This window comes from Raphanus sativus, chromosome 1, assembly GCF_000801105.2.
Source record: "Raphanus sativus cultivar WK10039 chromosome 1, ASM80110v3, whole genome shotgun sequence".
Taxonomy (NCBI): Eukaryota; Viridiplantae; Streptophyta; class Magnoliopsida; order Brassicales; family Brassicaceae; genus Raphanus; species Raphanus sativus.
Genome location: NC_079511.1, coordinates 7,889,426 through 7,914,711, shown reverse-complemented (window position 1 = coordinate 7,914,711; position 25,286 = coordinate 7,889,426). Strand labels below are relative to the sequence as shown.

The 25,286-nt window shown below is 38.2% G+C and overlaps 5 protein-coding genes across 6 annotated transcripts; 3 read left to right on the top strand and 2 right to left on the bottom strand.

Annotated features, from left to right (window-relative positions):
• Positions 1–547: 547 nt before the first annotated feature.
• On the top strand, positions 548–2,960 carry LOC108813642 (rhodanese-like domain-containing protein 8, chloroplastic). Of its 2 annotated transcripts, XR_001943580.2 has the most exons (9): positions 548–887; positions 985–1,038; positions 1,113–1,262; positions 1,359–1,524; positions 1,691–1,782; positions 1,897–2,000; positions 2,100–2,378; positions 2,479–2,666; positions 2,756–2,960. XR_001943580.2 is itself a non-coding variant. In XM_018586261.2 (8 exons), the coding sequence occupies exons 1-8, from the start codon at positions 567–569 to the stop codon at positions 2,606–2,608; spliced, it is 1,296 nt and encodes a 431-aa protein (XP_018441763.2). In that variant the 5' UTR covers positions 548–566; the 3' UTR covers positions 2,609–2,960. The 2 variants fall into 2 exon arrangements, 1 of the variants encoding a protein (XP_018441763.2); XM_018586261.2 differs by having other exon boundaries at positions 2,479–2,960.
• LOC108813633 (ABC transporter G family member 11) lies at positions 2,936–6,549 on the bottom strand. The gene is made up of 10 exons (XM_018586250.2): positions 5,831–6,549; positions 5,207–5,496; positions 4,954–5,125; positions 4,748–4,870; positions 4,540–4,668; positions 4,271–4,465; positions 4,111–4,197; positions 3,768–4,040; positions 3,571–3,678; positions 2,936–3,484 (listed from the first exon to the last, which is right to left on the bottom strand). The coding sequence occupies exons 1-10, from the start codon at positions 6,215–6,217 to the stop codon at positions 3,131–3,133; spliced, it is 2,118 nt and encodes a 705-aa protein (XP_018441752.1). The 5' UTR covers positions 6,218–6,549; the 3' UTR covers positions 2,936–3,130.
• Positions 6,550–9,152: 2,603 nt separating this feature from the next.
• On the top strand, positions 9,153–11,535 carry LOC108839768 (uncharacterized). Its single transcript, XM_018612546.2, has 6 exons — positions 9,153–9,550; positions 10,106–10,323; positions 10,401–10,626; positions 10,717–10,802; positions 10,900–10,991; positions 11,105–11,535. Exons 1-6 carry the CDS (start codon positions 9,455–9,457, stop codon positions 11,374–11,376), a joined length of 990 nt encoding a protein of 329 aa, XP_018468048.1. The 5' UTR covers positions 9,153–9,454; the 3' UTR covers positions 11,377–11,535.
• A 1,119-nt stretch (positions 11,536–12,654) lies between these two features.
• On the top strand, positions 12,655–16,025 carry LOC108806880 (uncharacterized). The gene is made up of 7 exons (XM_018579125.2): positions 12,655–13,076; positions 13,278–13,513; positions 13,604–14,207; positions 14,299–14,638; positions 14,721–14,815; positions 14,947–15,141; positions 15,214–16,025. The coding sequence occupies exons 1-7, from the start codon at positions 12,870–12,872 to the stop codon at positions 15,868–15,870; spliced, it is 2,334 nt and encodes a 777-aa protein (XP_018434627.2). The 5' UTR covers positions 12,655–12,869; the 3' UTR covers positions 15,871–16,025.
• Positions 16,008–17,494, bottom strand: LOC108844311 (probable aquaporin TIP3-2). Its single transcript, XM_018617547.2, has 3 exons — positions 17,219–17,494; positions 16,689–16,954; positions 16,008–16,604 (listed from the first exon to the last, which is right to left on the bottom strand). Exons 1-3 carry the CDS (start codon positions 17,358–17,360, stop codon positions 16,206–16,208), a joined length of 807 nt encoding a protein of 268 aa, XP_018473049.1. The 5' UTR covers positions 17,361–17,494; the 3' UTR covers positions 16,008–16,205.
• Positions 17,495–25,286: the final 7,792 nt, after the last annotated feature.

Below are 25,286 nucleotides of genomic sequence, written 5' to 3'. Positions count from 1 at the left end.
GAGGCGTGACGTCATATTTCGATCATCCCTGACGAAATACTTCTCCTCTTTGACTGGTGGATAAATGATAATGCTGGATTAGATCAAATTGACTCATATAACCGACAAAAAAAAGTCTAAATCTTATGTTTAATTCTTTTCTTTTCACAAACCATTTGATTTTCATAGCTGCTATAGCATAGATCTGATTTTAAGTTTACTTTTAAAATGAGTGTAAATTGTACTAAAATTTCAATAAATGAAATAGCTTCGATTAAAATCATTTTTTTCATTATTATATTTTGATTAGAAAAAGAAAAACAAAAGTTGGAAGAAAAACTGTCATTAGCACGATCATTGTAAAAAAAAAAAAAATTTACGGAATGTTTCTCAAATGTTTTTACAAAATGAAAACCAAAGCAAACCTGTGAATAAACCGGGTTTTCTGACATATTAAATTGTGATTAGTAGGCCTAAATTGGGCTTGAGTTGGGCTATAATTATATAAAATAAATCTCCTAAGATTCCGTGAGTTTAACTTAAGTGAAGAATGATGCGGGTGGTCTCTTGTCCAAGCTGAGAAGATAATGAGAGCATCTCCGGCACTCTCAGTCTCCTTAACTATTCCACTTCCTCTTGCTTCAACCAGAACTCGTTTCTTCACGGAAACTCTTCGATTGAAACAACATGTCTCAGATACTCAGACCTTCTCACGACCAGTACCTCTCGTCTCGAAGCAACCACCAAGCATACGATGGACCTTCTCCTGCAAATGCCGAAACATAGGAAGAAACAGTCACGCGAAATTCGACGATGAAGGAGAAGACTTCATCGTGGTGAACTTCTATCGCTTTGTATCAATCCAAGATCCATCCGCTGAGATTGCAAAGCACCTCTCTTTCTTACAGGTTCCGTTCTTCAGAGTCGTGAACTGAAAGCATTCTCTTTAGGTTCATATAATTAAAAGCTTTTTTCTTTTACTTTTTTTGTTATTACACCTTACAGGATTTGAATATACGTGGTCGGATATATCTCAATGAACAAGGAATCAACGCACAGGTACCCATGTGACTATATCAATCTAGTGACAAAATCATGTGTGTTCACTTTTGTAATTCTTGTTTTCTTTGCAGTACAGTGGACCATCTAAAGACGCTCTTGCATATGTTGAGTGGTTGAAAGAAGATGAGAGATTCTCGGATATACTTGTTCAGATGTCTCCTGCTATCGGTAGGCATGCTTTCCCTAAGTTGAAGCTACAGAACAAACCTTCCTTAGTGCAGGCAAGCCACTTCCCTTCAACACCAGGATTCTTGATTCTAGTGATATAGTATATGATTACTCAACAGTAGCTGTTTTTATTTATTTTTGTTCTTTAGTATGAGGGAGGCATTTCGCACCTTCCTCTACTTGATCCACCGATGCGAGCAAAACCCTTAGAACCGTCTGAATGGAAAGAGAAACTGAAAGAATTAACCGATGACGACGGTGAAGCATCACCTTCAGATTGTGGCAGAAGCTGCATATTATTGGATGTCAGAAACGGTATTTCTTTTTACTTTCCATTTGTCTACAGTAAGTTAGTAACAGAACAGTCTTGATTCCTCTTATTATCTAGTAACTACATGACTAATCACTTATGATAGTCTGTGATTCTTGCAGTGCACCACATATCGCTCTAGTTAAACCTACTGGTATTTTATTTGAGCAGGTTATGAGTGGGATGTTGGTCATTTTCGTGGGGCACGTAGACCTGAAGTTGATTGCTTTCGGAACACTTCTTTTGGGCTTTCTGATGAAAAGGTACAATTAATCCTAAGCTGTAAACTTCTTATTTACAATCTGTAGATTAAGAGAAAGTGACTAGACAAGTCTTATATAATTCTATATAATTTTGACTGTGCTTTCATATTATAGGAAGCTCCTTCAGACCCTTTGATAAATGTTGACAAGGAAAACACAGATATACTGATGTACTGCACTGGAGGTATACGTTGCGATGTATATTCAACAGTTCTGAGGTACCACTATGTCTTCTCTTACTCCACTCTCATACTAACATCTCCTCCAGTAAAGTTTTCCCAAATAACTTTCTTGTGAGAAGTCATTTTCTTTTCCAGACAGCGGGGTTTCAAGAATCTGTATACACTGAAGGGTGGAGTTTCCCATTATCTTGAGGAAGAAGGCACATCTGAATGGGTTGGGAATCTTTTTGTGTTTGACTCTCGTCTCTCTCTCCCACCAGCTGCCTACAGTAACAGCACCGTGGATGAAGAATCCAGAATAACTCCACAAACCCCTGTGGATACAAGTTTTGCAAGATGCTATATTTGCGATTCACAAGTTGAGGAACTAAGACATCGGAACTGTGCAAACCTCGATTGCAATCTGCTTTTCTTGTGAGTCGCATCATAACTTCTGTTTCATCTCTTTATGTCTAGTAACAAAAAAAAATGACTTGAAGGAAGTTTCTCAAACTTACCTATATCTTTGGTTCAGATGCTGTGCAGAATGTGTGGTCGACTTGAAGGGATGTTGTTGTTCAGACTGCATTACTGCTCCCAGACTTAGACCTGTCCTGCATGGAGTAAAGAGATATGAAAAATGGCATGTATATCGGGATTCATAAGTGCAATATACACCCATTGGTATCACGTAGAGAGAATTTTGGAGGCTGGTTATGCAGGGTACTCATGCCTTGTCAATTTAAATTTATGTTTACTGCATCTCCATGTGATACTCACGGTCGCCTATTCTACAATGTGCAAGTGATCAGATGTGAAACACAACAAATGCAGAAGATTGCTGAAGCAGAAGCTAATTAATGCAGGAAGAAGTAATAGTCCATTTTTAGGTTCTTTGGGTGTTTGAAACTTGTTAGAGCTCAAATTTTCATGTGAAAATGTACAAACAAAGCTTGTAATCATTGGTACAATGCAAACTGTGATGCAATTACTAGAATAAAAGTGGTAGTGATTATTTTAGACAAATCCGTGGTTTCAATATTTTCTATAACTAACACACTCAAGTTTATCTGCTCTCGCATTACATTTGAGATATCTGATATTGCAGGCCTAGTGAAATATGGTGGGCTTTGCTTTGAAAAAGTTTCTTGAAGTGTCCTCAAACGACTTGGACAAGCTCAAACTCATTACCATCTGGGAGCTCCTCCATTGGTTCGTGTAGCAATATAATTTCTCAGAGAGGGAGACTGAGTAAGACCATCTGGTGCAACAGTGGTGTTCTGAGTTCCATTCTTCTGCTTCATTCTTCTTCTTGCTATGTAGCCTCTGACCCAAGGAGTTACATCCTCGTTGGTCTTGATCATGATGAAGAAGATGATGCGGTAGATGATAATCATGCTGAGAATCACACTGAGGTTAATCCATTTTGATCGGTGCAAGTTGATCTGGAAGACGTTCTCAAGAACGTATTCACCAGGAATCTTGAAAGCACTCCCTTGGCTGTCAAACATCAAGCCTCTCAGATCATTCTGGTATTGACCCTGAAGAACAAAGAAACAAAACCAAATTAATATTATAGTCACATGATGATGAGCTGCTATGAAGTGTGTGGTTTGAACGTTATTACTTGTAGTGCCCAGAAGTGGAAGCTAATGTATGACATTGGATAACGCCAGAAAGGTTTAGGTATGTCATTTGGAAGCCTGAAGAATCCAGAAACCAGCATGAAGATCCCCTGAAACAAAAAGTACACAATGAAGCAGCTGATTCAAGAAGAGCTTCTACTTATACTTTAAAGAAAGGTTTCAGGTATGAGGGAAGCACCTGAATCCCAGCTCCAATGATGATACCCATGAGGAAGTTGGGAACAATGCTAGCTATCGCCATCATCAAGCTCTCCACAACGGTGACACTTGCATAGAGGCAGAGAACAAAGAAGAGGTAGTGAGTGAATCCTGGATGCAGACCCACCATGAAGTAACAAATCGTCCCGGAGATGAAAGTTATGATGATCAAGAACGGTGTTGCAGCTAGTGTGTTGGCTATCACAAACGCAGCTACTCCGTAGTGACCGTTCAGTCTCTCTCTTTGGAAGACCTGCGATCACTTTCAGTTTAACAAACCCGTTTGGTTTCATTCAAGAAAGCTACAGGAGGGAATAACTTACCTTCATGTCTTCAACAAACGAAGGAAACCCACCGATTGACATGAATGTTACAAAGCCAAAGACGAAAGACGCACATGAACCTCGTGCCTGAAACAGCAAAAGCAAGGACATGGTGAGAGGTGAGATTAAAATTTCAGAAATTGATAATATGAGCAAATACCAGAATGGCGCTGTAGCTAGTCCCAACGTTCCAATAGATGGTTCCAATGCAGAAGGTGACCAAGATGTAAATAAGGAGTCTGAGCCAGTAATATCCAAAGTCCCTTGACATGTTGATGAAGGATCGCTTGGTTAGAGTGTATGTCTGGAGAAGGAAACTAGCCTGGCTGCCTCCAGAGTCAAGAATAGTCCCTTTCTGTAGGGTTGAAACGGGTTAAAAGAAACCAGTGTCACTCATCCAAGCTTGAGAAAAGAACAGAGAGTACTTACATATTGTGATATCTCCTCAACCTTGGCTTTTGCATTGTAATAGTAGTCAGAAGTGTGGTAATAGTCTACCAAGAGTCTAATAGCTTCGGTTGTGGTAATCTTCTCCAAAGGATCATCGCTTGCTTCAAACTGAGAAGTAGAATTAACAAGTTTGATCAGAAAGTAAGATTTGAAAGCAGTTGAAAAAAAGGTAAAGATGTTTCAGTACCCTTAGCTTCATAGAACCTTTCAGAGTGGCTCTAACTTTGTCAAAGTCTGAGTTTACGCATCTCAGGAAATGATCAGAAGGGTTCCTTAACGCAGGACATGGAAACCCAGCTTGTGCAAAAAACTGCATTTTCATACCAAAAAAAAAAGAAGACATGGATTAGTTTTCAAGATTTTCTTCAGAGATTGATGGTTTAGGTTTCTTGCCTCATAAGCTTCTGCAGCTTGACCAAAGTAAACAGTTTTGCCTCCAGAGAGCAGATACAACCGATCAAACAACTCGAAAACCTCACTACTAGGTTGATGGATCGATGCAATCACAGTCCTTCCATCTCGTGATAGTGCTCGCAATGTTTGAGTCACAAAGAAAGCAGAAGCACTGCAGAGAAACAAACAAAAAAACAATTAGGTTTAACTAGTTTCATATAACCTAAATTAGAAGTTGTTGTGAAAGCTTTACCTATCAAGACCACTTGTCGGCTCATCAAGAAAGAGTAAACGAGGTCTCATGAGAATCTCAAGAGCAATACTGACACGTCTCTTCTCTCCACCACTAATCCCACGCAGATGCCAGTTTCCTATAACAGTATCAGCACAGTCCTGAAGACCCATCTCTATTATCGTCCTGTCCACTAGGGCAAGCTTCTCCGACCGTAACATCTTGTCAGGAAGACGAACTCTCGCTGAATACCATATAGTCTCTCTCACAGTTAACGTGCCGATTAAGTTATCGTCTTGCGTCACATAAGCCTGTAAATAAATAATTACCAGAACAAACAAACAAACAAAAAACTACATGAGTCAATAGCAAGCAAACAAAAAACTATAGCTAAGATCCAAAATCCAAGAACATTCTTATACCATTTCAAATCAACACAAGCAACAACTAAAACCTATGCACAAGCATATATGTGTCTGAAAATTTGTATTTTTTATATAAAGTTGAAAAGTGGGGAGTTATTTTTATAAAGTCTTTTTTTGCTAAATTATTTTTATTTTTATAAATTTAACAAACTTTGATTCTTCTTTTCTATGAACTTAAAAGATTGTAGATTAAAAGATGTGTAATAAAAATGGTACTAACAGCTGTTCCAAAGGAGAGTTTGGTTTTGTGACCGTTAAGAAGAACGGTTCCTGAGAGAAAAGCGTTAGCGGCGAGGCGGCTAGCCAGAGCGTCGAGCATGGTAGATTTTCCAGAGCCAGAAGGACCCATGAGAGCCGTTAGAGTACCCGGTTCGGCGTAACCGGTTAGACCCTCAAGAACGTTCTGAGTCTCGCCATCTCCCATGGTAACCATCACCGTCAGATCTTGCCACGTAAGCCTCGCGGACACATCTCCAACGAACTCAGTTGGTGTTTTCTCTCTCCATATGGCTTCACTCAAGGGACTTAACCCACCAACCGGAAAGTTCCCTCCCCCGGGGACCGAAACCGGTACGGTGGCTTGTTGTCTGCTTGCTTCTATCTCCATTTAGTAGCCAAAAACAGAGGAGTTTTGCTTGGAGAATAAGAAAAAAAAAACAAAAGTCCAAGAAAACTGAAAAGGTTTTGTCGAGAAAATGGAAAAGGTGTGAACTTTGAATTGGATTGAATCAGGTTAAGTAGGAGAGATTCAGGAGAAAAGAGCTGTTTAGTGTAACAGAGTCGTGAGAAAGTTGCATGAACAACAAACTTGGACTCGTTTCTATTCACATGAACTTGGATTGACTGAAACAAACAAAACACGTCTTCTTCTTTTTCTTTTTTGGTTTTTGGTTTTTTTCTCCTCTTATCTTCAAGATAAACTGGTCCTTGAATATTTTTCTTGGTTCAAACAAGAAATGAGATAGTTATGAAGACAGCAAAGAGATGGTTGGGAGAAGAATTGAATGAAAAATTAAGAAGGAAGTGGGGTCCAATTTTGTTGATGTGGTGATTTTTCCAATTTTTGCTTCTATATTTTTGCTGCAACATTTAATGTAGGCTGGTAGTCGATAGATGGTTGCATTAAGTATCAATAGACCTCCCCACTTTTTGATATTTTGGTTTTATGATTTCTTTTCACAGAGAAAGATATTTGATCTAATTTTTGGAAGATTGCTATTTCGTTTTTAGATGACTAATGAATTTTTACTATCTTATGCTTAATGTTAATGAAAAGGGTTAGAAAGATTAGTAGTCTTAACTCTTAAAACATCTTACTAAATTGATATTTCTTCTATTTCATATTAAATATCATTTAGATTTTAAATTTTGTTTTATTATAAGTGTTGTTGTTTTGTGTTTCCAATTCATATATTAGATTAATTCATCCTTTTTGTTTTAGCTTATTAATTAACAGAAATAAACAAAGTAATCTATATATAGAAATAAAACAAAAAAATAACTATCTTGTTATGTATTAAAAAAATTAAACAACATTTTTTATAAAAAAAATTAAACAACACTTTTTATAAAGAAAAAATGCATTATATTCAGCTAAATTTGAAATATAGATAGGAACACAAGACATCCATTTAAAAAAAAAATTGTCTTCTAGTTATAAAACATGTATAGAAATTAAATGCAGAAATAATGTTGACGGAAAAGTGCCGAAATATTAGACAAGAGTATGAGTCTATAGTTGATTTGTTGGTACTTGTTTTGTTAACAAGGACCCTTGATGGCATTCTACGTAGGTCCAAGCGTCATTAGTTATTAACTTATTACTATAAATGCTAGTATTGTGACAAAAATAAATAAATGGTAGTATAGAATAACACTGCAAAATTCTTTCCCTCTGGCCTCTATTCTTCAAACATTCATATTGGGCTGAGATGTTGAACGAACGTTGTTGTATTGGGTAATGTATAAAAAAACTTGTTGGATCAACAAGTGTGATAAAAACTAGCTAAGCCCGAATAAATGGAACGTGGGAAATGGTGATAAACTGATAGTGGTCCTCTAACCAATTAATTTCTAATCGAAATTGTGGTTTTCATTGAGAAGAAAAAGGGAGAAGAGTACATTATGTGATCCGTGACAAAATAGCTGTTTTAGCTACCTATTTAGTAGTAAGAAAATAGATTATGCATAGAGACATGTCCCATCCTAATTTGGAAATCAGAGATAGATCATACAAACAAAAGATGATGAAATCTCAAAAGTGGGTAGCTCATGTACTCGTCCCATTCAAAACATACTTGGGGAACAAAAGACAATACAAGAAAATGAGGTAAACGACAAGAAGAAACCGAACACTTGACTCAATCTAACAAAGCCACCTCTCCACGTGTAAACTTTATTTGTTTCATTTCTTTTTATTTTCTTTATTATTCGGGATAGATCCCATGTCGGATCTTGCAATAATGCACCACAACTAATTTGTGTGAACACGGTAATTATCACCTGCAAGTAAATGATGTCGCTAAACAATAGAAGAGACAAGATAAGGTAGAAAACAAAACAGAAAGAGAGAAGCAAAACGCGATAGATCGACGCAGCTTTCCCGATACGTGGCAGCCAGATAGACCCCATCACTGCCTTCACTTCCACGACATTAGACTGCACTTACAGATGTACAGTTCTTGTTTTGTTTTCATCCACCATTTCTTTAAGAATCAGTAGTGACGAGGACTGTAAGCTCACAATTCACAAAACTCCTCACTAGACTAAATTATGTAACTAAAAGGTTTATTGTCCGTTTTAGCTCAATGGTCAGAGATTAGTGTATTAACTATTCTTTATGGAAGCCTGATAACTGAGCTTGTTCATCATTTTTGGCATCATGTAAATTTTTGTAATGCTTTCACGGAAATTTTGCCTTTTCTACAAAATTAAATTCTTTTAGAAGATCTTTTCTTGTAAAACTCTTAGAAGATTTTTAGTTCATGCAGACTGGATATTCAGGAATACTAAATTATTTTACGTAAATTCATACGTTAAACATATTTAATAGCATGTGAAGTATTTGTAGATTAAGTTCATTTGTAAATCTTATAAATATATTTCACATACATAAAAGTATTGTGCCTTCGACCTTCTAGTTCAGTAAAAATACTGTTCTCTGACATTAACTGAATGGAAACTTGCTAGCTAACACATTTAAAGACAAAATTCTAAAGAAAAATCCTTATATTTAAATCATATCGATATATATACATATATATATAGCCATTTTGCTTTCAAATTAATTTCCTAACATGCGGAAAATAGCTTTACGGGTTAAAACACAAACATTGTAATATTAGAGATATTTAACGGAATTTTACCTAACAAAGGTAAAAAAAGATTAACGATAAGATCTTAAGAGGGGGATGGAGAGAGAAGATAAAGCAAAAAGGAGAATTTAGTTGTCAAAAGAAAGAAAAGGAGCTTTTAGTCAATGACTAAATTAATTACCTAACAAACAGTAAAAATAGATTGGGAACGAGAGAAAGAGACAGAGAGAGAGAGAGAAAGGAGAGTGTTTGGTCATGTTTCATTTTCCATTAAATAGAAGCAAACCATACTCCAAAATCCTCACTCTGCTGCAACATCTTTATTCTCTCTTTTCCTTCCCAAGGAATCTCCAAACAGTTCATCTAAGATTTCTCCTTCATCTTTAAAATTTTAAGATATTATTTTCCTTATTACCAAACCAAAAAACAACCCAAAACACAAACCCATCTAAGCTGTTTCCGTAGATAGTCCGTTTTCTTTTCTTCTTCATCCTCTTATCTTAGCTTTAAAAAAAAAGTTCAGGACAAGAATGTGGTGGTGGTCATCATCGACGAAAGTCCGATCAAATCTAGAGAGGTTTCTTAGAGGAATCACACCGAAGCCTCCTTCCTCATCTCTATTTCAGGTACAGTTTTTTTTTTCTTCTAAATTATTTACTTTCGAGAATGTTAGAGAATCAATGTGGAGCATATTCTTAGGTTTTCAACTAATCTTTTAAGTAGATGATTTCTAATACCAAATCTCTTATACTTAATTGGTTATTTAAAATTTTAAAGATAAGGACAGTTCTGTCCAAATAAAAAAGGACAGATAATTTTAGGATTTCCATGGCATTTCTATCACCACGTGGAAACTCGCAACAGCAACATCAATATTGTGTTATTGTGAATGATACTCTAGTATATACAAAAATAAATTAATTAATAAAATATCTACTACTACTAAAATTGGTTTGAATATTCTACAGGTAGGTATATCCTCTTTCTTCTTCATCTTTATATCATTAGATGACTGTCTCATTTAGCAATTATTGCTATTAAATGCTGATAAATAGCATGTGGTTTCATTAATACCATTGTTGTAGTACACCGGCATTAGTTAGCATTATCACTATAACTTCGATGGATTGAACTGTTTGTAAGCTTAGTCTCTAGTTTGATCCCTTCTTATTAATTCGCAGTGGTGCGAGAATGACTTGAACAGTCTATGGATACCACAAAGCAAAGATGAGACTGAATATTTCAAGCTTAGTGATCTTTGGGACTGTTTTGATGAGCTAAGTGCGTATGGACTTGGATCCAAGGTTGAGTTGAACAACGGTGAAACTATTATGCAATACTATGTTCCATACCTATCGGCCATTCAACTCTATACTAGCAAATCTCCAGCCGTTTCCAGGTTTGATCATTTATAATGGGATACAAGATTGTTCTGTGTTACGAAATTTGAGGAGTGAATCTATGATTTTGTTGCAGGAACCAGAGTGAGGTGGTTGATTTTGAGAGTGAATGCTGGAGTGACGATAGCGACATTGAGAAGTTGTCAAGGTCAACGAGCAGTGGTTCTAGCAAAGTATGGGATTCTGTTTCAGATGATTCGGCTTATGAAACCACCGATGGCATGCGAGATAAGCTCGGTTACATCGAGTTTCAGTACTTTGAGTCAACTAAACCGCACTTGCGAGTTCCTCTTACCATCAAGGTTCTCATTTCTAGTGCTCCTATGTTCTTTATCGTGCCTAAAAAACTCACAACTCAAAAAAAAAATATCTCTTATGTTGGTTTGCTTTAGGTCAATGAATTGGCTGAGAAGTATCCAAGACTTTTGACTTTAAGGAGTGTTGACTTGTCTCCAGCGAGTTGGATGGCCATTGCTTGGTGAGTCTAGAAAAAAATATCTCTTATGTTGATCTGTCTGCAAGTGTTTTTTAGACCATGATCATGACAAAGTCTTCAACTTTTGGTTCTGGTTTAGGTATCCGATATACCATATTCCATCTCAAAAGACAGATAAAGACTTATCGACGTGTTTCTTGAGTTATCATACACTATCTTCTGCCTTCCAAGGTAAATAATACTTACTTTCTTGCCGAATAAACTTGCAGGTGTGGTAATATACTTAGATTGTAGCTTTAATACAAACTGTTGAACCATCTGGATTTTGATGTTTAATTTATTAGGTAATTTGGTAGAGGGAGACGATGAGAATAACAAAACAATGGAAGAGGAAACATTGTGCAGTGATGATGAACAAGTGGCGACCAAGAGACTCCCTTTGGCTCCTTTTGGTTTAGTTACATACAAAATGCAAGGAGGTTTGTGGGGGAAACACGAATCTGGTGATCAAGAGCGGTTAGTTTATCTTGGAAGTGCAGCGGAGTCATGGCTGAAGCAGCTTAATGTTCATGATCACCATGACTACAGCTTTTTCTCTATGAACAAGAGCTTGTAAAAACTCTGTTTTTTGGCTCTGTTTTTAGTTGTTTTCTTAGGTACATAATGTAGAGGTTTCTTGTCCATGTGTTGCAGCCATGGAAAGTAAAGAACATAAGTTATGTTTTTGAGTTTTTATAAGCGATGAGATAAACAAAGGTCTTTTGTTTGTTTGTTCTGTGAGAGTATCTATAGAAATGAACCTTATGAATTGTTGTGCCACTTCTGTTCCGACTCTAATGAATGAAACATGCTTACGACAACTAATAAAACTTAACAATTCATGATAGTGCACAATAATCTGTAGTGACGCCAAACAAAAGAAAGAATCTGTAGTGAAAGCTATCTAAAGCATCTTAGTACATAATATATTTCTACAATAATAGCTGTTTCTTTTCTTTTTTGTAAAATGTTAAATTATTATACCAAATTTCCAATTTTTTACAAACATTACGCAACAAATTAGTAACGGAAAGCTGAAAATAAACTAAACACAAAGGATCTAAGCAACGAAAAAACTAAATGAAGCAAGGAAGAAACAGATTTTGGACGATACTTTAAGCGTGCAGGATCAGAAAGCTCGATAACAAGAAGAGTTACCGGTTACCACGAGCTACCGAAAAGAAAGGCACCCTCAAACTTTAAAACACACAGCTCCTACAGCTTCTAGAGAACTCGAACATCATAAACTGCCTAAAAAATTACCATCCAAATTCGCTGACTAACCCAAAAGACACCTAACTGGCAGCACGAAAAGGATCTCGCAGCCGACGATGCTGTCGTTCGAAGAAGAGTGTTGAAGATTACTGCCTCCAGCTCACCAATCCGTAACCGTATACATCCATTAAACCCAAAACCCATATAGAACAGTGAGACCGACCAGAAACACCCATAGTGTTTTTACTTGATAAAACATATTTTATTTATATTTTTTGACCAGTGAAACAGTTTTTTTTTTTACACCTTAAGTTTGAAATTGATTTATCTACTTCTTATGAAACTTTAATTCTAAAAATACTTGGTCTTGATTTTTTTTAAATATTATTGTATCAACTAGTTATTATTAATTAACCTAAAAGAGTTTAAATATGTTTCTCATTTGTGAAAATAATATTTATTGAAATTGATTTATCTACTTCTTGTGAAATTTTAACTCTAAAAATACTTGCTGACACAAAAAAAAAGTCTGAAAAAAATTGGTCGTGATTTTTAAATATTGTTGTATCAACTAGTTATTATTAATTAACCTAGAGGAGTTTAATGTTTGCCCAATAAAAAAAGAAGAGTTTAATATGTTTCTGATCCGTCAAAGGTTGGAAGTTGAGAATTACGTTTCCAGAGAGAGATGAGATGACTAATCCCACAGCTTCTTCTTCTCCTCCTCTTCCTCACTTTTGGCATTGTCCTTGTATACTGTCATGACATGAACAACTACGAATCTTCTCCTCTTGATTCCCTCACAAGAAACCTTCATCTCATTGAAGGCCTTCTTCCAGCTTCCCGGAGGAGGATATGTTCTCGTTCGTAGGTTTCGTGTTCCTCTCTGGATTCTTCCTGGGAATCATCGCCATCTTGGCTGCCGAAGCTGCGGGTTTGATGTATCTTCTGAACCGATTGAATCGGAAGAGAGAGTCAAAACCCGGTTCTGATCCGTCAACTACTACTACCAAGGTGATCAGCAATTCTCGCGAGTCCAACGATCTCTGTCTTAACAAACAGGTGATCAATCTCAATTCCTCTGTTAATCCTTTTGAATTCTAGGTTTAAACTAGTAATGTTTGCATGTTGCTTTAGTTTATTGAATTGAAGTCAAAACAGTTGAGTTTTTGGATCATTAGAACCAGACAGTTTCTGTTCGGTCTTGTTTTTGCTCAGACATCATCAGTTATGTTGTGTAATGAAAGTTTTTAATATTTTTAGGGAACGATCTGGATACTGGAGTTGGATGAAGGTCTTAAGAACTCGTTGAAGGAGAAGTTACCGAAGGAGCACAAGAGGAAGAGGAATTTCTTGGAGGTTCATCCAATTCGCAAATTCGCTCGGATCAAAGATCACAAACTCATCTTATCCGAGTCTGATGGCACTCTCACTACTGTTTCTTTAAAATGTTGCTCCGTTGAGACTGTTTCAGGCTCTGATCTCCCTACAAGAAAATGGTACCACCAACTCTTATCTATATACAATTTAGCAATTTGGATTGTGAAGCTTTGGTAGAAATATATTGAAGCTCGATTGTTCTTTTGTAGGGCCAAAAGGTATCCTATAAAAGTTGAAAGCAAGATTTCTTCAGACATATACAAAGGAAACAAGGTGTTTTACATCTATCTAGAGACTTCTTGGGAAAAAGAATCGTGGTGTAAAGCTCTTCGTCTCGCTTCTTGCGAGAATCCGGAGAGGTTCATTTGGTACTCCACCAAGTTGCAACAAGACTTCCGTAGTTACGTGACGTCTCTCAACGCTGCATATCCTTCTTTTATGAAACCGTCTCTTGGGTTTAGTTTTGAGACGGTTGATAAAGGGAACAGAACGGATGGCTCTTCCTCGAAGGTTCGTTTGTTCTTGAGGAGATTTTCAAGAAAGCGATCAAATCGTGACGACAGGAGAACCGTTCAACATGGAAGTAGCTCAGTGAGGACCGTTCAACATGGTATCACTGATGAAGCTGATGTGCCTCTCTTTTCACGTTCTGTGAGCCATACAAGTCATTTCTCTGGGGTTTCAGATGGAGACTCTGAAGAGAAGTTTGACGTGGATGAAGGAACATTGGCGTGGAACTTGCTGATTTCCAGGCTTTTCTTCGATCTCAAACGGAAAACAGGAGTGAAGGACTCAATGCAAGCACGAATCCAGGTCTGCACTTTGCATTGATTCTGAAAGCTTTCATGAACTCATAATTTTGAGATGAATTGGTTTCCTTACATCTTTGTGGTTTTTTGAACAGAGGATGTTATCCAACATGAGGACACCAAGCTACATAGGCGAGCTAATCTGCTCCGACGTTGACCTTGGAAACCTCCCACCTCATATACATGGTACTCGGGTTCTTCCAATGGAGATGAATGGCGTGTGGGCGTTCGAGCTAGATATTGAATACTCTGGTGAAGCGGTGATTGACGTTGAAACACGGGTTAACATCCGTGAAGTGGATCTTCAAAAAGGTATAAACGACACAATGCTGCACCCAACAAGTTCTGCTGGGGAAGAAGAAGTCTCGTCAAACGGTGTTGAAGATTTTGACAAGCAATTAGTCATCCCTGTTGATGCAGGAGAAGTTAAAAATGGTAAAAAAAAAAAAAAAACAAGTTCTATGTTTACTGAATATGGATTAGTGCAACGTTCTTACCCTCTTTCTGTTGGTTGCAGATGATTCCAATGGCTCAAAAGGAACCAAAGCATCTCCAAATGGTGTATCTAGGTGGAAGTCTATTCTTAAAAATATTGCTGAGCAAGTTTCCCAGGTTGGTTCTCCTTATTATTATTATTTTTTTTATTTTTTTTTTAAATGTCTGCAAGACACTTTTGTTTTGTTGGATTTGTTATAACTTTCCTCAGTATGAGATCTTACATTTACTCTGTTTCTCAATTACAGGTGCCTATCTCTTTGTCAATACGGGTTTCTTCACTTAGAGGGACACTGCGTGTACACATGAAGCCGCCTCCTTCTGATCAGTTATGGTTTGGATTCACGAGCATGCCCGATATACAATTCGATCTCGCTTCTTCTGTTGGGGAACACAAAATCACCAACAGCCATGTCGCTATGTTCTTGATCAACCGGTTTAAGGTAGTACACCTTCTCCTTTGGGTTCTCTTTTGTTTGGTATCAGAATGTGAGATAACATTATAAATTCTGCAGACGGCAATAAGAGAAGCAGTGGTTCTTCCAAACTGTGAAAGCCTAACGATTCCTTGGATGATTGCTGAAAAAGATGATTGGGTTCAACGCAAGGCCGCTCCATTCATGTGGCCGAATCAAGAAAGCGATCACCAGGCAACAGAGGGGAGATGTAAACCTGACAAGCCACCTACTTCTTCCTCCTGTGTTCAGTCTGAGCAAATGCAGAAAACGGCAAACGCCACCCAGAAGCCGATTATTTCTGATGAAGGTTCCTCCTGTGATCAGTCTGAGCAAGTGCATGAAGCTGCCAATACCGTCCTGAAACAGCATACAGAAGCAGAGGCTTTGTCCACGCCATTGTCAAATTCCTCAAAACCTGTAACAGTAGAGAGTGACAAGTCTCTTGACGAACTAAAAACTCCATTGCTGCTAACCAGCAGCAGCGAGAAGCAGGAGACGAACTCGAGGGTCGGAACTGGAGAAGATACTTTTGTTCATTCACCATCTAGGTCAGTGGTTTCAAGCGAAGAAGATGATTCTAGGGGAAAGAAACTAGGAAGGAGAGCAAGGATGTTGAGTCTTGGGAAGAAAATGGGAGAGAAGTTGGAGGAGAAGAGGCGTCACATGGAAGAAAAGAGTAAACAGATTGTTGAAAAGATGAGAGGACCTTCCTAACAGGAAAACAAAGAAGCCTTTGCAGGTTTCAGATACAGAAACTGATTTATAGAAACAGAGGAGATTGCATTGTTACATGTACACATGTACAGTACTTTGAGAGAGAAAACCATCATTGTTTCCATTTTCTGGTGAAATATTTGAAATCTTTATTATCGGATAGTTAACACACAAATACAATACAAGAACACACAGATACTGTCTTGATATGGACTCAATTATTTATACATATGAAGTTGCATGTAAAAAAAAAAACAAAGAGACAAACAACAACACAAGCAAAACAAAGATTCTTGATAGAAAGAGAGAACGCTTGGTACGGTCTAAAGTCCAGTTTAGTAATCTTCGGGAGCCAATGGTTGGTGGACACTGTGGCGAGGAGGAGTTTCGTTCACGTTGGGGATGATCATGTACTCGTAGATAAGTGCGGCGATTGCACCTCCAATGAAGGGCCCAACCCAATATATCCAATGATTCTCCCATCTCCATCCAACTAGTGATGGAGCAAACGCTCTAGCCGGATTCATTGACGCTCCTTCGAATGGTCCTCCTACCAACATGTTCGCCCCAACTATGAGCCCGACTGCTAGCGGCGCTATGATCCCAATACTCCCTCTCTTCGGATCGATTACAGTTGAGTAGAAGACGTAAACCAATGCAAATGTAAGTATGATCTCCATCAATAGCCCATGAAGCTCACTGACTCCAGATGCTACATGGAAACCTATTGGTCTCTGCATTACAGAGGACCACATTGATAGTCAGGAGCATATATTTTCAAAAAGAATTAAAAAAATCAATGATAAATGATATAATACCTTGCCATTAGTGGAAAGCCTCAACAAGAGGCAAGCGAGGATAGCACCAAGAAGCTGAGCAACCCAATAGTAGATAGCTCGGATTACCGAGAGCCTGCCTCCAACTAGAGCAGCAAACGTGACCGCAGGGTTCACGTGACCACCAGAGACATTGATGGCCGCCGAAACTGCGGCAAACAGGGCCAATGCATGAGCCAACGCCACCAAAAGTAACCCTCCCGGCGTGTCTGTCCCAGTGTGAGCGGCAGTGTCCCAATACAACTTGTCTGTCCAATAACACATGGATAATAGTTCATGTCACAGATGATGCATGGCTCATACCAATATATTAATCACCGAATAAGATCTATATTTTCTTCTTTCTATAGTGTTTATTACTAGAACAAAAATCTTGATAAATGTTTCATGTAAATAAATATCAGACGTTGTGATTGCTATTTTTTTTTTAAAAAAAAGCAAAGATGGCAAATATTAATTGGCTGAAAATTATTGGATTTTCATATGTAGATATCTAGCTAGGAACTACGTACCTAGAGAGAGGATGGAGCCTTCTCCAGCAAAGACAAAGACGAAAGTGGATAGAAACTCGGCCAAAGTGGCTCTAATCGAGTCCGGGTGAGACGCCTCATCAACTCTCCCGAATCCGTATGTTCTTCTAGCATATGTTGCCATTTAAGAACTCTTTTATCTTCAACGAAAAGATTCAAATTTCAAACCAATAACTTTGAGAAAGAAAAATGCAAGGGAAGGGAAGAGGAGTAGAAGTAGAAGAGAACGAGAGCTTAAAAGAAGAAAAGTGGTGTAAGTAAATTGGAGACAGATGTTAATATAAAGAGTGTCTAAAGCTGAGCACGTGGATCCTGTTCGTGTCTATCCATTCCTCGATCTTACCTGATCCTCTCTCAATCTGTGTATACGTGTTTGCATGATTATATCCCATGTTGTGACTATATTTCTATGCATGTGTGACAAGTGGTTCGAGTTATATAGTCCGCTAAATTTCGACCCGGTTTCGGCTTTCCTCGTCACCTATTTCGTCATTTAATGTGAGACAAGCCTAAACAAAAGTACTCTCACAATCACATGATATATCACAAACCATGATAATACAAAACTAGGTGTTTTGCCCGCACATGCGGGCATAAATTTCTTATAAATACTTATTAGTTTATATCTTATTAATCTAAAACCAGCATAATAAATTATTATTTATGTTTTTAAATAGTTAAATCAAACATCAAAATGTTTATATATGTCAAATAATTTTAATCAAAATATATACTTATTATTGTGTTAAGGTTTTTTTAAAACACTCATATCTTAGAGATAGTTTAGAAAATATATTTATATTTTTTGGTTGACTAATATTTAATAATAAATTGTTTTGTATCTTAATTTTTTTTAACTTTTATAAAAAAAATATTGTTTTCAGATAGGCACAAAAAGAATATATATAGAAGAACTTTTTTTTTTGATAATTCTAAAATATTATTTTGTAATCAATTATTTAATATAGCATATAACATATAAACTTTATATCATTAAAATAAATTAGTGAATAGTTAGAAACTAATAATAAATTAATAACCTATCTAAAAGTCTAAAACCTAATAAAAATATGACAAATAAGAAAATCTAATATAACATATAAATTTAATATTAATAAAATAAAATTCGTTTTTATTTATATATAATATTCATCAAGGCTATTAATTTAAATTAATGATTTAGTGACTCAGCTCAAAACAAATAATACATCAATGATAATTTAGCTTAAACTTAATAAAAATATGATAAATAAGCAAAATTAGCTAAAATCATGGAGAACATGACAAGTAAGCAAAATCACTTCATAAATAATAGTATAGATAATTTAGTGAGTGATCAAAAAAAAAAAACAAAATAATTTAGTGAATAAAGAGAAAAAGATAGATCAAACTGTATGTATTATTCATTAAAACTTGCTTTAGAGAGAGATACAGAGACTTAATCAAACAGAAAACTAACCTTTTCTTTTGACTCATTTTTTTTTTGAGTTTTTAACCCCACATCTGCATTTTATCTACGAAAATGCCATTAACCCTTTTTTTTTTTTTTTTTCGAAAATGGCTTCTTTACTGTCTCAACCTCATTTTCTTCAAGTATTTACAATATTGCCACTGCCATGAATAGTGGGAACAACCTTGTACGAACTGTTTGGAGCTTTTAATGCCCTTTAATGCACGTAAATCTCTTTACACTCTCTCTGTTTCAATTGTTATGAACTAAAAAACAACATTTCTTTCACTTTCTCTCCATATTCATCCAAAAAACTGAAGCTTTTGATTCAAAATTGTTTGGAGCCATATTTCTTTCGTTTTGACTTACGGTTGCTTTCGTTTGAGGTTCTGGGTGGTTGGAGAAGACCCTGTGTGCAAACAAAGTCATCTCACCTAGTTGAAGGTACGAATTTGAATTTTTTTCAAAATCTGTTCGCGTAGAAGACTTACAAGTAAGTCATCTGTATGTAGAAGACTTACTGATGAGTCTTCTGGTCAAACGGACGACTTAAACTAAGTCGTCCAGCTTTGTTTGGTGAAAAAAAACAGTCCAGACGACTTATATAAGTCGTCTACGAGAAACAGGCTAGTTTTGCATTTGACCGAATCGTGTCAGATCTTTGACTATTTCTGGACGACTTATAATTCAGTCGTCTCTCGGAAAGTTAAAATTTCAATATTTTATTAAACTAGACGACTTACGTGTAAGTCGTCTTAGGTTAGTTTTGTAGTTGAAAAATAAAACTTCATAATTTAATTTTTACCAGACGACATAATATAAAGTCGTCCCGTCAGAAGACTTAATTTAAAGTCGTCCGGGGAAAGCAAAGTCGTCCAGAATTTTTCCCAATTAAGTCGTCCAAACCTTGCTTATCCCGGACGACCTTAAATTAAGTCGTCTAGCTGGACGACTTTTAGTTAAGTCGTCTGGAGAAAGTTAAATTTCAAGTTTTATTTTTCAATTACAAAACTAACCTGGGACGACTTACGTGTAAGTCGTCTAGTTTGAATAAAATATTGAAATTTTTACTTTCCAGAGACGACTGATTTATAAGTCGTCCAGAAATAGTCAAAGATCTGACACGATTCGGTCAAATGCAAAACTAGCCCGTTTTTCGTAGACGACTTATATATAAGTCGTCTGAATTTTTTTTTTTAACAAACAAAGCCGGACGACTTAGAATTAAGTCGTCCCTTTTAATTTTCAATTGCAAAAGTGACCTCTTTAGACGACTTACCTTTAAGTCTTCTGGACGACTTAAATCTAAGTCGTCTGCGATAATGTTTGTTGAACTTCTTCATTTTCTCTATGTTTACTAATGTGTTTTATTTTGAATATTTGCAGATGATTTTTAAGTTACATGCAGTGTATGGAGAATGGTTGTTGAGACCAGCTGCAGATGATTTTTAAGTTATTTGCAGATGATTTGTAAGTCGTCCAGCTGGAAAACCTTCCAGACGACTTATTTGTAAGTCGTCCAGCTGGAAAACCTTCCAGACGACTTATTTGTAAGTTAGAAAATCTATACAAGTTAGAAAATCAAATAAATCATACATGCCCACAAACATACAAATAGATTTGTGTAAACAAATAGTTCAAATATACAAATAGATTTGTGTATACAAATAGTTCAAATATACAAATTGATTTGTGTATCTATACAAGTTAAAAAATCTATACAAGTTAAAAAATCTATACAAGTTAAAAAATCTATACAAATTGATTTGTGTATCTAATCATACATGCCTACAAACATACCACCATCCTCATTATCTTTCAGATGCTGATCAACAAGCTCCGTCCATATAGCCAAAGCCATAGTATCCCTCATAGTCTTCGCATTGGACCTAGCAAAGTCTTTAGGGCTAAAGGGGACCCCAAGAGCATGACATTCAATGTACTTTGCAGCGTACACGCCACAATCACCATTGTTGGCCGTGGGTACATCTTTGAGGAGTCTCTCATAAGTGTATCGCTCCAACCCATGCATCTGGTCTCCGCACTCCACAATCAGATAAGGGACCATCTCGAGAAAAGGCTCCATTATCTCATCCCATCTTTCTGGTATGGTAGTTGAAGGTATGCTGTCCCAGACGACTATGTGCCTCTTAGGGATCGATATCCAAATAGCCACCCAATGTTTGTTGTCCAAGTTCAGTGGCGCATAGATATCATCAATGTCCTCCCCCCACTTCTTGTTTGATTGGCAAAATGAAGGCATTGATCCGTCATACAAACTCGCCGCCCCACTAGGTAGCATTTTTCCTAAACCATTGTGATCAGACGACGATGTTTTGAAGACCAGATACTGTTCTCTCCAAGACTGGGTAAAGTTGTGATCCAGGAAGCACATTCGCTCGCTCCGGAAACATTGTGGGTTCTCCTTATACCTCTGCCTCAGCACATTCATCCAAGCATCTATATGCTGCATATAAAATAATACAAGTTAGAACCTTCCAGACGACTTACAAATAAGTCGTCTGGAAGGTTTTCCAGCTGGACGACTTACAAATAAGTCGTCTGGAAGGTTTTCCAGCTCGAAAACCTTCCAGACGACTTATTTGTAAGTCGTCCAGCTGGAAAACCTTCCAGACGACTTATATATTTACAAATCTATACAAAGACAAGTTACCAGACGACTTATTTGTAAGTCTTCTGGAAGGTTTTCCAGCTGGACGACTTACAAATAAGTCGTCCAGCTGGAAAACCTTCCAGACGACTTATATATTTACAAATCTATACAAAGACAAGTTACCAGACGACTTAAAGATAAGCAGAAGACTTACTACGTCTTCCAGCCATGCTTTGGATGTCCGGAGTTTTTGATACCACCAAGTTGGTGATGTACGTGGTTTGTCCTCTTCCTTAGTGAAATAATCACTGCAAACAAAAAAGCAATCAGTTTTGGTAGACTAAATCAAGCTATTATGGGTAAAGCAATCACTTACGGATCAGTTTTCAACCAATCAGCGAGCTCCTTCATCTTAGGTCTGTTTAGTGTGGGAAATGGATTATACTTTCCCACTCTAAGGAGTTTCCTTCTCTCTGCCGTATAAGGAGATATCTGCGTGGGAGCAGGTTTCTTCGTTCGTTCACTCCTTGCACGCACAGAAGCAGTGGGAGCTGTTTGGTCCAATACAACCAGGCTCGGTTCTGAAGCTGAAGCTGGATCGGTGGAAGCGAAGCTCGGTTGTTGATCGTTGGAAGCGAAGCTCGGTTGGTCAGTGGAAGTGAGAGGACAATCTCTTTGGAGGTGACACCATCTGCTTTATCCTCCGGCAAGATCTTATATACCGAGATCGCCTCATCTGCTGTATCCTCCGGCAACAATCTCTGCAATAAAAGAGAACAAGTTAACCCTGGACGACTTAAATAAAAGTTGGGAGAGGATTTGGTTCCAGCTGGAGTTCAGACGACTTATTTGTAAGTCTTCTGGAAGGTTTTCCAGCTGGACGACTTACAAATAAGTCGTCTGGAAGGTTTTCCAGCTGGAAAACCTTCCAGACGACTTATTTGTAAGTCGTCCAGCTGGAAAACCTTCCAGACGACTTATATATTTACAAATCTATACAAAGACCAGACGACTTAAAGATTTGATATTAACCTCTTTGGGCAGAGGAGAAGGCTGTTTCTTTTGTGGAGAAGGCTTTTTCGTTTGAGGAGCAGGCTGTTTCGTCTGAGGAGCAGGCTGTTTAGTTTGAGGAGCAGGCTGTTTCGTTTGAGGAGCAGGCTGTTTAGTTTGAGGAGCAGGCTGTTTAGTTTGAGGAGCAGGCTGTTTCGCCTTTTGAGGAGTAGGCTTTGCCTTTTGAGGAGCAGGCTGTCTGGTGGGAGGAGTAGGATGATTGGTTTGAAGTGGAGGCTGATCCTTTTGAGGAGTAGTCTGTTTGTTACTAGCCCCGGTTTCTGGGGCTTGTGGGGTAGGGTGTTTTTTACTAACCCGGTTTCTGGGGCTTGAGGGGTAGCCTGATTGGTGACACCAACCTTCTTCTCCACAGCTTCCAATCTATCGGAGATCTTCCTAATCTCCCTGATGCACTTCTTAAACCCCTCTTTCATCATGTCACCTAAGTCCTTGAACATGTTTTCTAACTCCTCTCTGGTCACCCAACTAGCCTCTTCTCTAGCCTCTTCTGTAGCCTCTTCTGTAGCCTCTGTAGGAGCCTCTTCTCTAGCCTCTTTAGGAGCCTCTTTAGGAGCCTCTTTACGAGCTTTCTTCCGAGGTCTCTGATTGTCTTCCTCCACCTCCTCCACAACCATCTCTTTGGCTCTTTTCGATGGAGTCACAAACTTGGGTTTTGTACCAGTGACTTCCCAGCAATCCATGGTCCACTTCCACGGTCTCCGATCATACATCACTTTAATGATGTTCTCCGCGGGCACGTCATCAACCTCAGAGTCCCATTTTGGCCACATTTCACTAATGTCCTTCTCAACAAAGTTGATCACGCGGGTCTGCAGTAAATAGAAGAAGAATCGAGTTAGATATTTGAAACAAAATACTAAATAGACGACTTAATTATAAGTCGTCAACTAAGTCGTCCAGCTGGACGACCTTCCAGACGACTTATTATAAGTCGTCTACTAAGTCGTCCAGCTGGACGACCTTCCAGACGACTTATAATAAGTCGTCTACTAAGTCGTCCAGCTGGAAGACCTTCCAGACGACTTATAATAAGTCGTCTACTAAGTCGTCCAGCTGGAAGACCTTCCAGACGACTTATAATAAGTCGTCTACTAAGTCGTCCAGCTGGAAGACCTTCCAGACGACTTATAATAAGTCGTCTACTAAGTCGTCCAGCTGGAAGACCTTCCGGACGACTTAATTAAGTGAAGATGGAAAGGTACCTGACTCAAGATAGCAGCTTTCATGAATCTGCGGCCTCTGCTGCCGTCGTAAGCCAGAATCGGTGGAGACGGACTGTTTGCTCTGGGTAGACCAATACTAGCACCCAATCCCAGAATAGCTTCGTACGCCCAGACCTGAAGAACTTGTATAAAGCCATCCACGGTGTAACAGCCAGTAATATCTTTGTTCCACAAAGAGTCCATCAGCACCTTAAACGCGACTCTCCCCCATGGATAATTCTCAAACCTTTCTAAATCCATCACTAGCCTTGCGAGAGTAGCTCGTGTAGCGCTTGAGAACTTTTTCCCTTCAATGAATCCAGTGAAGATGGAAAGGTACGCGAGTCGCTTGCGATCTTCCCTGGACCAATCCCCGCATCTCTTCAGTGCTGCTATTATCTGATCAGTACTTGGCCCAGCTTCCCGATGAACTCCCATCATCTCCCAGAAAGAAACCATCTGTGGGGTAACTTCACATTCTGGTGTCTCAAGGTCCTCGATGTAGTCGCAGTTTAGACCAGTGATGTTTTCAAACTCTAACAGTGAAAACCTCGCAGGTTCTGGACCAACGAGACACCACATCTCGTACTTCTTCTTAATGTCCAGCTTTAAACCGAGCAAGTGGTGAACCAGCCTTGAAGCCCAACCAAATCCCTGCTCCTTGAACTTGATGAAAACTCCCAATCTCGACTCCTTGAGCTCTTCAAATTCAGCATCAGTGAGAGCTTCCCTAAGAGCAGTATGCAACTTCGTGTTATCCGTATGATACGAAATGCTATTGTGGGGTTCTGGCTCTTCCCCTAATGTGTATAACCTACGGGGGAGTTCTGGAATATCCATCCTTTTTGTCTGCAAAATAATCAAAGACAACAATAGAAGTCAGAACACAAGCTAAATCAATCACGCCTTAATTGTTACTCCAGACGACTTAGTAGACGACTTAAATATAAGTCGTCTAGAAAGTCGTCCAACTGGACGACTTAGTTGACGACTTATATTTAAGTCGTCTGGAAAGTCTTCCAAATGGACGTACTAAGTCGTCCAGGTTGAAGACTTTCCAGACGACTTACTTACAAGTCTTCCAGTAGAAAAATTTCAAGCGGACCTGATTAGTCGCAGAAGGAGTTCGAGTACTCGTCATTGTGGTTATAGATCTGAAAAAATAAACGTGAAACGGTGAGAATGAGTAAATTGAAAGAGACAACGTTTTATGTTCATCTTTTCCACGAGTTTGATGACTTACCGGCGTTAGGGTTTACAGAGAAACGGCGCTACGGTTTACAGAGAAGAAGCGGCGGCGCTAGGGTTTAGAAGAAGCGGCGGCGCTAGGGTTTAGAAGAAACGGCGGTGCTAGCTAGTGTTTAGAGTAAGCGGCGGTGAGAACGTTGGTGAGCACGGTGGCGAGGGCGACGGTTTGTTCGGAAATAGTGGAAGCGGGGGCGCTAGGGTTTAGAGGAATCGGCGGCGCTAGGGTTAGAAGAAGCTGCGGCGACAACGGTGAGAATGAAGTGAGATAGATAGCCGACGTTGAGAACGATGGTTGTTCGGAAATAGTGGGAATTCGAATCGCCTTTGATATCGCCGGTGAGAGAGAACTGTTAGGGTTTCTGTTCGCGGAAAATGAAAAAAAAAAAAAAAAAAATCACCTTATATATTGGGTAAATAATCCGGTTAGCTTTAAAAGTACATTGGTAAACTTTAAGGTTTGGTCCG